Raw genomic sequence first — 13,738 nt, 5'->3', positions numbered from 1 at the left:
TACAGGATGGTTGTCTTGATATAATCTACAAACCACTGCTGGTTGTAATATATATATATATATTAATCCGGTCTACATTTTTATTAACAGTAATAATTGTCGCCCTGTCACTTACTGTCCTAATGGGACTTTACCCCTGCAGATATGACAGGTCATGGGCAGCACAGTGACCTTCACCTCACACCTTCACATAAAACTCCTCAGATTGTAATTTGCAGCACCGTGGCATATTTACACACATTATAATTATAAACCTCAGACATTATAAACAATAGGGCCTCAGCTAATAACATAATGCTATCACCAATCTCATGCTATCACCCTCAGGTCTCGGGTCCCATCAGTTCATTGCCAGTCCTGTACACCATCGTCTTCTTCTTCTCCTGTCTTCTGCTCTTCACTGACTGTCACCCTCAGGGTAACCCACACAATTGTGGAGTCAGACTACGTTGGTGTCCAGTGGGGGAGTTATTATTACCCCCTCCTGGTCACTTACTTATCAAAACACTTGATCCTGCTGACGGATTCACTCAGGTCTTTGGTCTTTACTTTGCTGATGTCATCAGGACTTGGTTTGGTCCTTCTCATCTGTCCGACACCGTCTCCTTTGGTTTACGTCATTAGGCTGTACATAGCACTTCATGTTGTGAGCCTGGGGTGAGATCCCACGTAGGCGGATTAGTGGAGTTGTATTGTGACTATCAAACCCTCCGCATCTGTACTCCTCCTCTGGCAAGTTACTTGTCTGGGCGGCCGCTTAGAATTGTGACACTGCCGTCAGTTCATGATAAACGCGTTGTACTGGCTCAGGCTGTGCCTGCCGCATCTCAGTGATGGAGTTCATCGTGTTAAAAGTCTTTTAGTTCATATTTACTGGCACTTGCTGGGGACCCCCAACTCTTGCAATTGTTAAAATAAATACTAATCTGGTGATATCATCCACATACATTATAAACGTTGTTCTAAGTACATACAATAATGTCAGGCCCCTAAATGACATCAAACACCTTTATATAAGGAAAAACTTCTCTGTTACAATGGACAGGGCACCTAGAAGATGTGTAACTTATTGGGTACATTTCATTTGCACTTGGTGATACCCTTTCAGCAGGATTTGTACCTTGATCTCAGCTGATTGCCCGGAACATCTCCACCTCACAGAAAGATACACTGATTCCACATGTTTATCTGACAAGCGTCTTAAACCTATTTTTCTTACTCTAATCTGGTTCGTTCTACCTGGGAAGGCCTCTCAAGGTCGGTTCTCTTCGTGGGAGGCGGGTATGATAAGGTTGGCACCGGTCTGCCAGGACTGTTCTGTAGGCAAATCAAACAGCTCTAACAGAATTTAGCAGCGACAGCTGTAAAACCTGGGACATACCAATTAGATCTTACCAAATCGATCCTTGCAGTCTTGGGGCATATGTGAGGTCATACACCATCAATGCAAAAGCCATCAAGAGTGCCTTGGGTGGTACCGGTTTACCTTCCTTTATCCATCCACATTCTGTCAGAATCTGGTTCTCACGCCTTCAGCTCCCAGTTGGACTCTTCCGGTGGAGAACAAGCTTTTTCATTGTATAAACATTAATTGATCTTAATCAAATAATTAATTTGAAGAAAAACATTAACAAATAGCATCTTTACATCAAACGTTCACACTGGTCAGTAACTAAAACTTACAAATTGATTCTTCTTCTTTATATACATATCTATACATACACATATACACTGCACAGAATTCTCTGCTCTAAAATTTCCCTTTCACAACAAAAATAAAAATAAACAAATAAAAATGTTTTCGAATGGGAATATTTCGCTTCTGTACCTTTTATCTGACGCATGACTCTAATAGTCCAATACTAAGGCTGGTCCAGAACTTTACATAAAACTTAACCTCAGTATTTAATATTCCCACAACCGTCCTTAAATACAGTTATTAAACAAACTAACCTTGGAACAATGTCTAGAGAACTGCTGACATCTTATCATTGTACAAACACCAGTTCAATACTTGGGATAACATTGTTCCCCCCGTCACTTACACACAAGGTCTGCAGTGGGAAAAATACAGGCCGGGCTTCAGGCCCCCCGAGAACAGGTCTACACACATGAGCACTTTGTCATACACTTCTACCTCGGGTAGTTGTATGTTCTGCAGTCGCTGGGACGGGTAATCTGGCCGAGCTGCACTTTTCACAGGTACCTTTGCAGTTTCACCTATGTCATGCCGTGCGCACATCATGCCGGCTGCTACAAACCTAGTGGTGGCATTATTGTATCCAGGGACAAGCCAATTTACTGACACCTGGCCACACATACTCTTGTTGTCAGGTCTGTCTTCTCTCGCTCTCTCAATTGGCTTACCCGATGATCCAATAAAGTTCCTACTACCAATGGGCCCATAATTGTGGGCGATGCCAAAAGCGTACCTAGAGTCAGTGTAAATGTCGGCCGTCTTACCTTCTGCCAGGTTACAAGCCTCAGCGAGCACCTCCAGCTCCGCTCCTTGAGATGAACAAGAAGGTGAGAGTGGTTTCTGGGTAATTTACCTGGTGCCTCGTATCCTGTCTTGTACATATTGTATAATAAAATATCTCTTTATTACAAATTTACATTAAAAACCCATGTCACATATAGATAGAACATCTCAAAGGGGTGGCGTCTTCATTCTCCAAAATAAAACCAAATGTTATACACTTCACACTCATCTGATAATCACGAGCACTTTGAGAATCTCACTTTTATCAGGTTCTGCAAATACTTGATTAATACAAAAACAAATAAAAAGAAAACATTCCTAAAAACTTTACATCAAATTAACAATGTCCAGACAATTTTTGTTTTGCCTTCTCCCTCATCTAAATCCATAAAGACTCGTGTGAGTGACGTCACCTCTGCCTCCTGTGTAAATTTGCTGGAGGGGGATGGTCTCTTACACAACCATCTACACAGAAAAACCTCAAAATGTAGGTTACTCTCATACACATTTAATCTGGATTACTCATTGGGGTCTCTTACACATTTTTAGATCTTCTGAAACCAAATTAATTAACTCAAAACAAACCAAAATTGTACCTGATCAAACCAAAATTGTACCTGATCAGTTCCTTCACCCTTCCCCCCTTTGTGGACTCTGCGAAAGTAATGTAGCAGAGTTCAAAACTACATCTCAACATAACACTAATGACTTTTTCCTGACGAAAATACATTTGATCTTTACAATGACATAACTCATGTGTGAAATCAAAAACAAAACAATTGTAGTTAGTTATTCAATAAAACAAAAAAAAAACAACAAAAAAAATATTATCTCTGATAACATTAATTACTGCAAACCAATAAACTGTATATATAAATAGGGAACGGTGGGGGCACATACATTTTCAAAACCCCGTGTCTCACAGTATCTAAAGTTTAATACATCTGAATTAACATCAAAACACATGAAATCTGATCACATCAGAACACATAAATATCGTAACTTTTATAAACAACAGCGCATGCGCAAAAGAGAAGAAATTTATTTAGGTCTGTAGACATTACTGATATATATATATCTCTCAGCAGTGCATATTGAAATCCCTTTGTCCCATCAGCCCTACAGACTGCACCCAGTCAGCCCCCCTCCTCCTCCCAAACATAGCACAATACAGCGGAGAGGGAGGGGGGTCACACACTCATTTCTCACAACTTCTAGTCTCACAATCTTAACACTTTCAATGCTGGCAAAACAACATACGTATCTGCAATCATTCATCACACCATTGTATAGGAATTATCCACGTTCAAAACATCAAACATATAATTTGTAACCGTACAATCTGTCGGCCACCATCTCTATATTATGATGACGTGTTGTTTCATCAGTGAACTAGACTGGAACTTCTGTAAATAGAAAAAAACACTACAAATGACAAAATTAACAAGGTGATTATTTCATACTGATTTGGTTGGGCCGGGCGTGGCCACATCAGGGGCAGGGGGGGCAGCCTCTCCCATTGGAAACACAGTGCGCAGCTGTGAAGGGGGGGTGGTTTCCCACCAACAATGAGGACACACTCAACATAAGGTACGGAAGCCATTACCGTGCGTCGGCTGGTCCTGTTTTCTAATACATACAATACCTTTCTTATTCCTAACTTCCTCTTCTCTTCGCTTCATTAAATCATATGCCTAACAGTCTTTATTATACACGTAATTTATATAACAATTTTCGGTCAACGACTCCCAGGCCTCGCAGGAAATATTAAAATTCCTCAGTCTACAGCCCCCGGTCCGCCGAAATATAATTTTATTTTAGACTCTCCGGCTACGCTGGAAATATTAAAATGTCACAGTCGATAACTCTCCGGTCGCTTATATAATCTTTATTTCGATTCTCCGGCTACGCTGGAAATATAAAAATTTCACAGTCAATAACTCTCCGATCGCTTATATAATCTTTATTTCGATTCTCCGGCTACGCTGGAAATATAAAAATTTCACAGTCGATAACTCTCCGATCGCTTATATAATCTTTATTTCGATTCTCCGGCTACGCTGGAAATATAAAAATTTCACAGTCGATAACTCTCCGATCGCTTATATAATCTTTATGTCGTCCCTAAATACCCAGAGGATGGTTAGTCGGGCGCGACTAAGGTCTCACAGGTTTTTTTTACCCTCACAGCGGAAAATATCACCTCTGTTGCCTGAGATAATCCAGGAAATCAATAAAAGGGTTCTACAGATCGCTACAAGACTGCCCACTAACACAGATAAGACGAAGATTTATAAAATCAATTCGCTTACCGTGTTATTGCGGAGGTGATCAAATTCCTTCAGTGGGCAACTTTGAGTCCTCTGTTTCACCCTGTGATTGTCGACTGTCCGGATTTTGATTTTTCCTCGAGTGAGATCCGGGTTTCGGCACCAAATGTCAGGTCCGTATTTCACACCGAATAACCACCTCTGTAAATTGAAAGCTGAAGGCATGCCTGGAGAGAAGTACACCACACAAATGTCTGAGGTACAGCTTCAATGTCAGCCAGGAGGAACTGAACTTTATTCAGAACAAAGAAACACACACAGAGAAGACACATGCCCCTCCCTATAGATGTGTGACTTGCTTGAATCCCATTGGCTCTTCTGCTGTAAGTCTTCCTATACATTCTTCTGCACACTCCTCTTTGCATTCCAGGGGGCGGTGTCTTCCATAGGTGTGTCCGACATGAACAAAGAACTTATATATCAGTATATTACACAAAGAACTGAAATGTATATACATATGTGTGAGGATAATATTTTTCAAACAATATACATAGTATTGATCCCTCACACCCTTACAGGGATTTTCTCCCTAGAAGTATTGTTTTTAAATAGAGAATATAGTTTCTCACAGGTAGTAGCAGAAGGCCCTATAATACGGACCCAAATTGCACTCTATGCACAGTCATACGCATCCGTACACATTTCACTGCCATGTTCATAAGGCCTCGTGCACACTTCCATCACTGTTTTCACGGCAGTTTTTCACGGATCCGTGTGTCCATGATTGGATCAGTGTACTTACCGTGTGTACTCCGTGTACACTTCCGTGTTTCAGTTTCTGAGAGGAAACTGTTCCCATTCACACTATGTACACGATATTGTGAGAGCCGCACATGGTATTCCCTTTCCAGCGGTAGTCACTGTCCAGGGTGCTGAAAGAGTTACTGCCGATCAGTGCAGCCCCTTAACTCTTTCAGCACCCTGGACAGAGACTACCGCTGGACAGGGAATACCATGTGCGGCGCTCACAATATTGATTATTAATGTTTAACCCCTTAATGACCAGCCTATTTTAAACCTTAATGACCAAGCCATTTTTTACGTTTTTCCATCGTCGCATTCCAAGAGCTATAACCTTTTTATTTTTGCGTCGACATAGCTGTATAAGGTCTTGTTTTTTGCGGGACAAGTTGTATTTTTTAATAGCACCATTTTGGGGGACATATTATTTATTGATTAACTTTTATTAACTTTTATTTGGGGTGAAATAGAAAAAAACCTGAAATTTCGCCACTCTTTTTCGCGTCTAAAATCTACGCCGTTTACCGTGTGATATAAATAACACAATAACTTTATTCAGCGGGTTGTTACGATTGCAACGATACCAAATTTGTATAGTTTTTGTATGTTTTACTACTTTTACACAGTAAAACCGCTTTTTTTTCAAAATTATTTGTTTTTGTGTCTCCATATTTGAAGAGCCGTAACGTTTTTATTTTTTCGCCGATGCGGTTGTATGAGTCCTTTTTTTTTGCGGGAAGACTTGTAGTTTTTATTGGTACCATTTTGGAGTAGATGCGACTTTTTGATCACTTTTTATCACATTTTTTTAAAGTCAGTATTCACAGAAAACAGCAATTTTTCCATAGTTTTTTTATTACATTTTTTACGGCGTTCCCCGTGCGGGTTAAATAATGTAATAGATTTATAGTCGGGGTCGGTACGGATGCGGCGATACCAAATATGTGTAACTTTTTAACTTTATTTCGTTTTTTTAATAGTAAAGCATTTTGTAAGGGGAAAAGCTGGGTTTTTCATTTTTTTTCACATTTTTTTTTAAATTAACTTTATTAAACTTTTTTTTCACTTTTTTACTAGTCCCACTAGGGGACTATAATATGCGATTCTGCGATCGCATTTATAATACACTGCAATACTTTTGTATTGCAGTGTATTACTGCCTGTCCGTTTAACACGGACAGGCATCTGCTAGGTCATGCCTGCGGCATGATCTAGCAGGCATTCACTCCAGGCAGACCTGGGGGCCTTTATTAGACTCCCGGCTGCCATTGGAGACACAGACACTCGGCGATCGTATCGCCAGGTGTCGGTGGGAGAGAGAGTGAGCTCCCTCCCTCTCTCCAAAACCACTCAGATGCGGTGCACGCTATTGTGCACCGCATCTGAGGGGTTAAACGGGTGAGATCGATACTAATATCAATCTCACCCGGCAGAGCAGGGACGCTCCCAGCCCTCAGCTGCCTCTGGCAGCTGAGAGCAGGGAGATTTGACAGCTCCCTGCTCTGTTTACTTATTCCGATTCCGATGTAAAAAGTCTATGGCTTCGGAATAAGGCCCGTTAGTGACCGACGTAGAAACACGATGGGCCGGTCACTAACGGGTTAATTAAAAAAACCTGCAACAAAAAAAAAGTTACTACTTACCCAGGACCCCCTGCTTGCCTGCTTCTTCCTCAAGTCCAGCCTCCTAAGATGAAGTTTCAGACCATGTGATCGCTGCAGCCAATCACAGTCTGCAGCGGTCACATGGACTGCCGCGTCATCCAAGGAGGTCGGACTGGATGTCAGAAGAGGGGCGCGTCACCAAGACAGCGGCCGGGGTACGTAGGAACTTATTTTTCTTTCTATCGCTGCGTTCCAGCACTGATCAGCAGCCTCTTCTCTCTATCAGTGCTGACAGAGAGAAGGGGCTGCCGATTAGTGCAGTGCAATATCTGTCTCTATGTGTACCTCTGCTCGCCCGTCCGTTGCTAGGCAACGGCTCCGTCACACACGGACGGCACACGGATGCCTTTTGTGTGCCTTCAGTTTTTTTGACGGACCCATTGACTTGTATGGGCCACACGGTCATGGAATCTCGGACAAAAGTAGGACATGCTCTACTTTTGTCAGAACGGAACAAAGGGACTGTCAAAAAAACTGAAGTGTGCATGGCCCCATTGAAATGAATGGGTCAGGATGCTAGCCGTCAAAAAAACGATTAGCACCCTGAAGGAAAAAACGGAAGTGGGCATGAGGCCTAAGGCTTTATTTGCGCAGATTATTTTGTGGATCTTTTCACAAATCAATTGTCTACACTGAAACTAAGTGTGTGGTAATGTAAAGAGTGACAAGAATCTGTTCCATTGGTCAGAAATTTACTGGACATTTTTAAAAAGTCTTCCCTAACAACGATCATTATAGATATGTTATATAACTATAGCGTGTAACAGGTGATGGTAGATAGGAATTTGTGGTGTAGGTCAGTTTAGACTGGGAAAGTAAAATGTATAAACTTTATTTAAATAAGTTTGTGAGTGCTTGGTGCACCTTGCTAACTCTGTGACATCAATGCTGCTAAAAATCTAGGTCATGGAGTGTCCTGATCAGGGCCGGGACGAGGTGAACACTAAGTAGGTGCTCTGCACTTTCAGCTGTGATCGACGCTCCTCATTAGGCTGAAGAGGAGCTCATAGACGTTCCACGTGAGCCCGTCTTCAGCCTGATGAGGATCGTTGATCACAGCCGAAGGTGCAGAACTCTCAGCTGAGTGCTTCTGCACCTTTGTTTCAGCGATTGTGGGGGTCTCAGCATCTGAACCCCAATTGATCAAAACTTCTGATATGTCTTTATGTAATATCAGAAGTTTTGGGAAAATGCAGTTACCATTTAAAGAAAAACACAATTATAAATCCACATAACTCAGACTGGTTCAGAATTGTATTATTTTTACCAGACAGCAGTGAATTGTGATTGCTCAGATAACAGCCAATAAAGTTTGAACTAAGTTTATTGGTCTAAAGTCTGGCGACCGCAAACTGGACCCAAACTGCAGGCTGGCCAGCAAGTAGAATTTTAAATGTCCTGTGAAAGCAGCTATAAATATGAATGGGAAAAAAAGCAGATTTGCAAAAATTGATCACTTTCTATGTACAACAGATTTAAGGGTCTTCATTTTGTAAAAAAAAGTTAAACATATTTCTATAATAAAATAAGCAGTAATGCCAGTTTAAGTTTTACAAGACACCAATATAAAGGGTTTATCCTTTCATTAGTCAGGTGGACCGACTTGTAGCTCTTTCCAGGATGAAGCAGAGTGGAGCATTTCTAACCACCAGTGAAGGAGTGATCTTACAATTACTACAAGATGCTGCACATCCCAAATTCAAGGAGGTACGTTTCCTTTTGTTTAAATTTCGAATACTTTTTTCAGTAATGTGTGTGTATATTATTAGTATTTTTTCTTGTCTACTTCCCTTTATGTGCTTTCTATGATCAGAATATGAGTTATTCTATTTTGCCTATTACGTTTTCACTGTGTACCAACCAAAAACATGATTAGATTAGGTGAGAGAAGTGTAGGTCTTTTTCTCTGTGTCGGCCTCCTTCTGATTTTGCTAAAAAACAATGATGTGCGTGCAAGACCCTTGCGGGTTTACCCCAGGGGCGGATCCGGGTTTTAAATCTAGAGGGGGGGGGTCAAATTTGCTTTGTTTGGTCACACCACTAGCTACTACCTTAACCCCTTAACGGCCACCCACCGTCTTTTGACGGCATGTCGTGCAGGTAGTCAGTCTACAGCGACGTATTTTGGCCTCGCTGTAGTAGTGGGGGTTTAGTGGCGTGCTGATGATGTCTGCTCTAAAAACCAGCTGCAAGTATCAGGTCCGGTTCTTTTTTTTTTTTATAATTTTCTTCTCTATTATCATAATATTGCTTAAAATACAGATCGGTAAGCATACAATACAAGACAACATGTAGTACATCCATTTACATAAGGAATCATTAACATCAATTTCTTTCCTATAGATTTTCAATCTATATGGGGGATATGGGAATGGGACTCTTGTCACCAAACCGGTACTTTTTAAACTATACAAAATCACCCTTTCCCCATAACTGGGATCCATACAGACCTCTAAACCCTGCCTTAAAAAATTGCCTACCCATTTATCTAGACTTTCTTTTCTCTCTATATTAACATTATCCCTTTTATATTTAAATCTAGTGAGTCCCATTGGGATATCCCCCTACAGGAAGCAAACATTAAGTATATATCACCAAGATGGCATACAGGACCGCAGCCATGCTATCTCAAAGTAAACTCCTGATTTCAAACCATGTCCCGCACGTCTCCCTATCAATGATCCCACCATAGAAAAACTCCTATATATCGTCCTTGTCTATCTTACCGTATTGTAACCTTAACTCCAAACCCCCCCTCACCAAAAACCAAGCCTCTGAATGTTGTTACATGGCTGACACCATCCACAATGACTCTAATCCCATCCCCCCCCCCCCCCATTATTAGGTCATATTCGGCATCAAGCCCTATACATGCCACCACGATTTTTTTCTGGCATTATGTCCCGCAGCAGGTATGAAATATTTATGCGATTTCTCCACTTTAGTGACAACCTACAGGCACCCCCTTCCAGCGACAGAAGCCGTGACTGGTTGTATAAATTAAAGTCTTTGCTAAATTTTCTTAGTTCTTGGAGCATATACCCCTGAATAAAATTTAGCAGTGGATGAATCTCTAATGAATTTCCAAGGGCGTCTCTCATTCCGCCAATTCATACCCTCAAAAAGCGCAAAGTACGTGGTAAAGTTATATAAGTTATGTGAAAGCACTACTGGCTACACATGTGTGTTTAAGATCTACAAGGGTAAAGACAGCTAATTTAGTCCACCAGGGTGCCCTCCAAATATTGGTACCACTGTTAAGATCGTGTGGGATGTAACCACTTCCCGACATTCGTCGTATATATATGTCGCTGTCGGGCAGGAGTTCCCGCAAACCGCAGTACTATTACGTTGCGGCGATAGCGCTGGCTCAGGGGCTGAGCCCGCACAATCACCGCCGGGTGCCAGCTGTACGTTACAGCGGACACACTGATGTAACGGCCAGGACCAGAGCTAGCCTCAGATCTGGCTGATTAACTCCTCAGATGCTGCGTTCAATTGAGATAGCTACTATGGCAACAGGAGGCCTAATGGCTCATACTAGAAATATAGTTAAAACCTGTTCCATTTAAAACCCCCTCAATAGACAAGGGGGCACTCCCTCCGTCTGGAGAAAAAAAAGTTCAATCTGCAGAGGCGACAAGCCTTCTTTACTGTGAGAACTGTGAATCTGTGGAACAGCCGACATCAGGAGCTGGTCTCAGCAGGAACAGTAGATGGTTTTTAAAAAGGCATAGATACATTTCCTAGAACGAATAAAGCTAGCTCCGATCCCTGCCATTAACCCCTTAGATGCACCGATCGCTGCATCTTAGTGATTTGTAGCATATCGGCCGATTGCTACTATGGCAACAGGAGGCCTAATAATGGCCTCCTGGTCTTCCATTACGTAAGCCGATTAGGCCCCGTCTGCAGGCGGAGCATGTTCGGCTTGCTGTCAGTGAACAACTGACAGTTCTAATACATTGCACTACATACATAGTGCAATGTTTTAGGACAGCAATCAAACAGTTGGACTTTCAAATCCCTTAGTGGGACTAAAGAAAAGTGTAAAAAAGAGTAAAAAAAGTCAAAATAAAAGTTGTAATAAAATAAAGCACAATCGCCCTTTTTCCCTTATCAAGTCATTTATTATTGAAACAAATAAATAAACCATACATATTTGATATTGCCGCATCCGTAACGACCTTAACTATAAAAATATTATGTTATTTATCCCACACAGTGAACGCCGTAAAAAAAACTAAAGAACATTGCCAGAATTGCTGTTTTTTGGTCACTTTGTCTTCCAAAACTTGAAATAAAAAGTGATCAAAAAGTCGCATGTATCAAAAATGGAACCAATAAAAACTATAACTTGTCTCGCAATAAACAAACCCTCACACAGCTCCATCCACTAAAAAATTAAAAAGTTATGGCTCTTACAACATGGTGACAGAAAAAATACATTCTTTTTACAGAAGTCATTTTATTGTGCAAAAAGTTGTAAAGCATAAAAAAGTGCTATAAATTTGGTATTGCCGGAATCGGACTGGCCCGAAGAATAAAGTTAACGTGTAATTTATGATGCATGGGGAATGCCATATAAAAAAAATTAAAAATCTATGCCAGAAATGCTGTTTTTTGGTCACCTTGCCTCCCAAAAAATAGGATGAAAAGTCTTCAAAAAGTTGCATGTACCCCACAATGCTACCAATAATAACTACCGCTTGTCCCGCAAAAAAAAACAACAGCCCTCATACCACTACGTCTATGAAAAAGTAAAATAAGTTAAGGCCCTGTTCACACAGAGTTTTTTGCAGGCAGAAATTTCTGCTTGGAAAAGTCAGCTCCGTTTTTTTTTTGGTGGTTTTGCACCACAGGCGTTTCTTGTCGCTTTTTTTGCCCCGATTTTTTACGCTTTTTTTTACGCATTTTTTAACTCTTTCAACAGGCAAAGGAAGAAACCACAGGCGTTTTTTGCCATAAAACGCGTCATAAAACGTGTCAAAAACCATTCGCAGCTTTTTTCCCATTTCCCATTGATTTCGATAGGGTTTTTGAGGCGGTAAACACCTCAAGATAGGGCTTCTTTTTCCTGTGAATGTTTTTTCTGCTCGCGGGGAAAAAACGCAATTTCGGCTTGTTTTTTTGCCTCTGTTCCTGCGGCATAAACCGTGGCAAAAAACTCTGTGTGAACAGGGCTTATGACTCCAATAAGTCAGGAAAGCAAAATATGCAGTTGTGCAGGACCGAGGGGAATATTTCTTCTGTTTGAAGTGGCGATTTATCAAGGCCCTAAAATTAGGAAACCAGGAATTGGAGGGCCCAAACATATCCACTGAAAGTGAGGGTGCCCGTATTATAGCATGACAACACTTTCCAAACAAAATTCCCCAAACTGCAAAGGTGCAGAATGTGTACCAAAGGAGGAATAAGAAACGAGACCATTTATCACTGGCCTGTGGAGAAAGGATTGCTTCACAGCATAACACACATATATGGATTATTTTACCCCATTATTATACCACCTGACTATGCCCCTGATGTACTCTGCCTAGCTTACATACACTACCGTTCAAAAGTTTAGGGTCACTTAGAAATGTCCTTATTTTTGAAAGAAAAGCACAGTTTTTTTCAATTAAGATAACATTAAATTAATCAGAAAACACTCTATACATTGTTAATGTGGTAAATGACTATTCTAGCTACAAACGTCTGGTTTTTAATGCAATATCTACATAGGTTTATAGAGGTCCATTTCCAGCAACCATCACTCCAGTGTTCTAATGGTACATTGTGTTTGCTAACTGTGTTAGAAGGCTAATGGATGATTAGAAAACACTTGAAAACCCTTGTGCAATTATGTTAGCACCGCTGTAAACAGTTTTGCTGTTTAGAGGAGCTTTAAAACTGACCTTCCTTTGAGCTAGTTGAGAATCTGGAGCATTACATTTGTGGGTTCGATTAAACTCTCCAAATGGCTCGAAAAAGAGAGCTTTCATGTGAAACTCGACAGTCTATTCTTGTTCTTAGAAATTAAGGGTATTCCATGCGAGAAATTGCCAAGAAACTGAAGATTTCCTACAACGGTGTGTACTACTCCCTTCAGAGGACAGCACAAACTGTCTCTAACCAGAGTAGAAAGAGAAGTGGGAGGCCCCACTGCACAACTGAGCAACAAGACAAGTACATTAGAGTCTCTAGTTTGAGAAATAGACGCCTCATAGGTCCTCAACTGGCAGCTTCATTAAATAGTACCTGCAAAACGCCAGTGTCAACGTCTACAGTGAAGAGGCGACTCCGGCTATCAATCTAGAAAAGTAGAATCCTCTCCTTTCCAAAAAAAAGTAATAAAAACATTAAATCCACTTCACTCCTCCTCCTGTTTGTCCCCCAATGATGAGTATGCGGCATATTTCTAGACTAAGGCATACAATAGTAATATGTTTTAAGTCATACCTCACCAGTTTCCTGCATGTATGATAAATATGTCCTAAAAATGAACTATTTGATATCAAAAAGTATATTTATTTTAATAA

At 40.9% G+C, this 13,738-nt stretch overlaps 1 protein-coding gene across 2 annotated transcripts in view; it reads left to right on the top strand.

The window, feature by feature from the left end:
* Nucleotides 1-13,738, top strand: part of ISOC2 (isochorismatase domain containing 2) — a 224,627-nt gene that overhangs the window by 99,140 nt on the left and 111,749 nt on the right. For both annotated transcript variants that reach the window (XM_075840003.1, XM_075840002.1), the window contains exon 5: nucleotides 8,807-8,924. In XM_075840003.1, the coding sequence (XP_075696118.1) occupies nucleotides 8,807-8,924 (118 nt within the window). The remainder of the gene's footprint in view (nucleotides 1-8,806; nucleotides 8,925-13,738) is intronic.

Source organism: Rhinoderma darwinii, chromosome 10 (genome assembly GCF_050947455.1).
Source record: "Rhinoderma darwinii isolate aRhiDar2 chromosome 10, aRhiDar2.hap1, whole genome shotgun sequence".
Lineage (NCBI taxonomy): Eukaryota > Metazoa > Chordata > Amphibia > Anura > Rhinodermatidae > Rhinoderma > Rhinoderma darwinii.
Note: the sequence above shows the minus strand (reverse complement) of the source record. Positions and strands in the feature narration are given on the sequence as shown.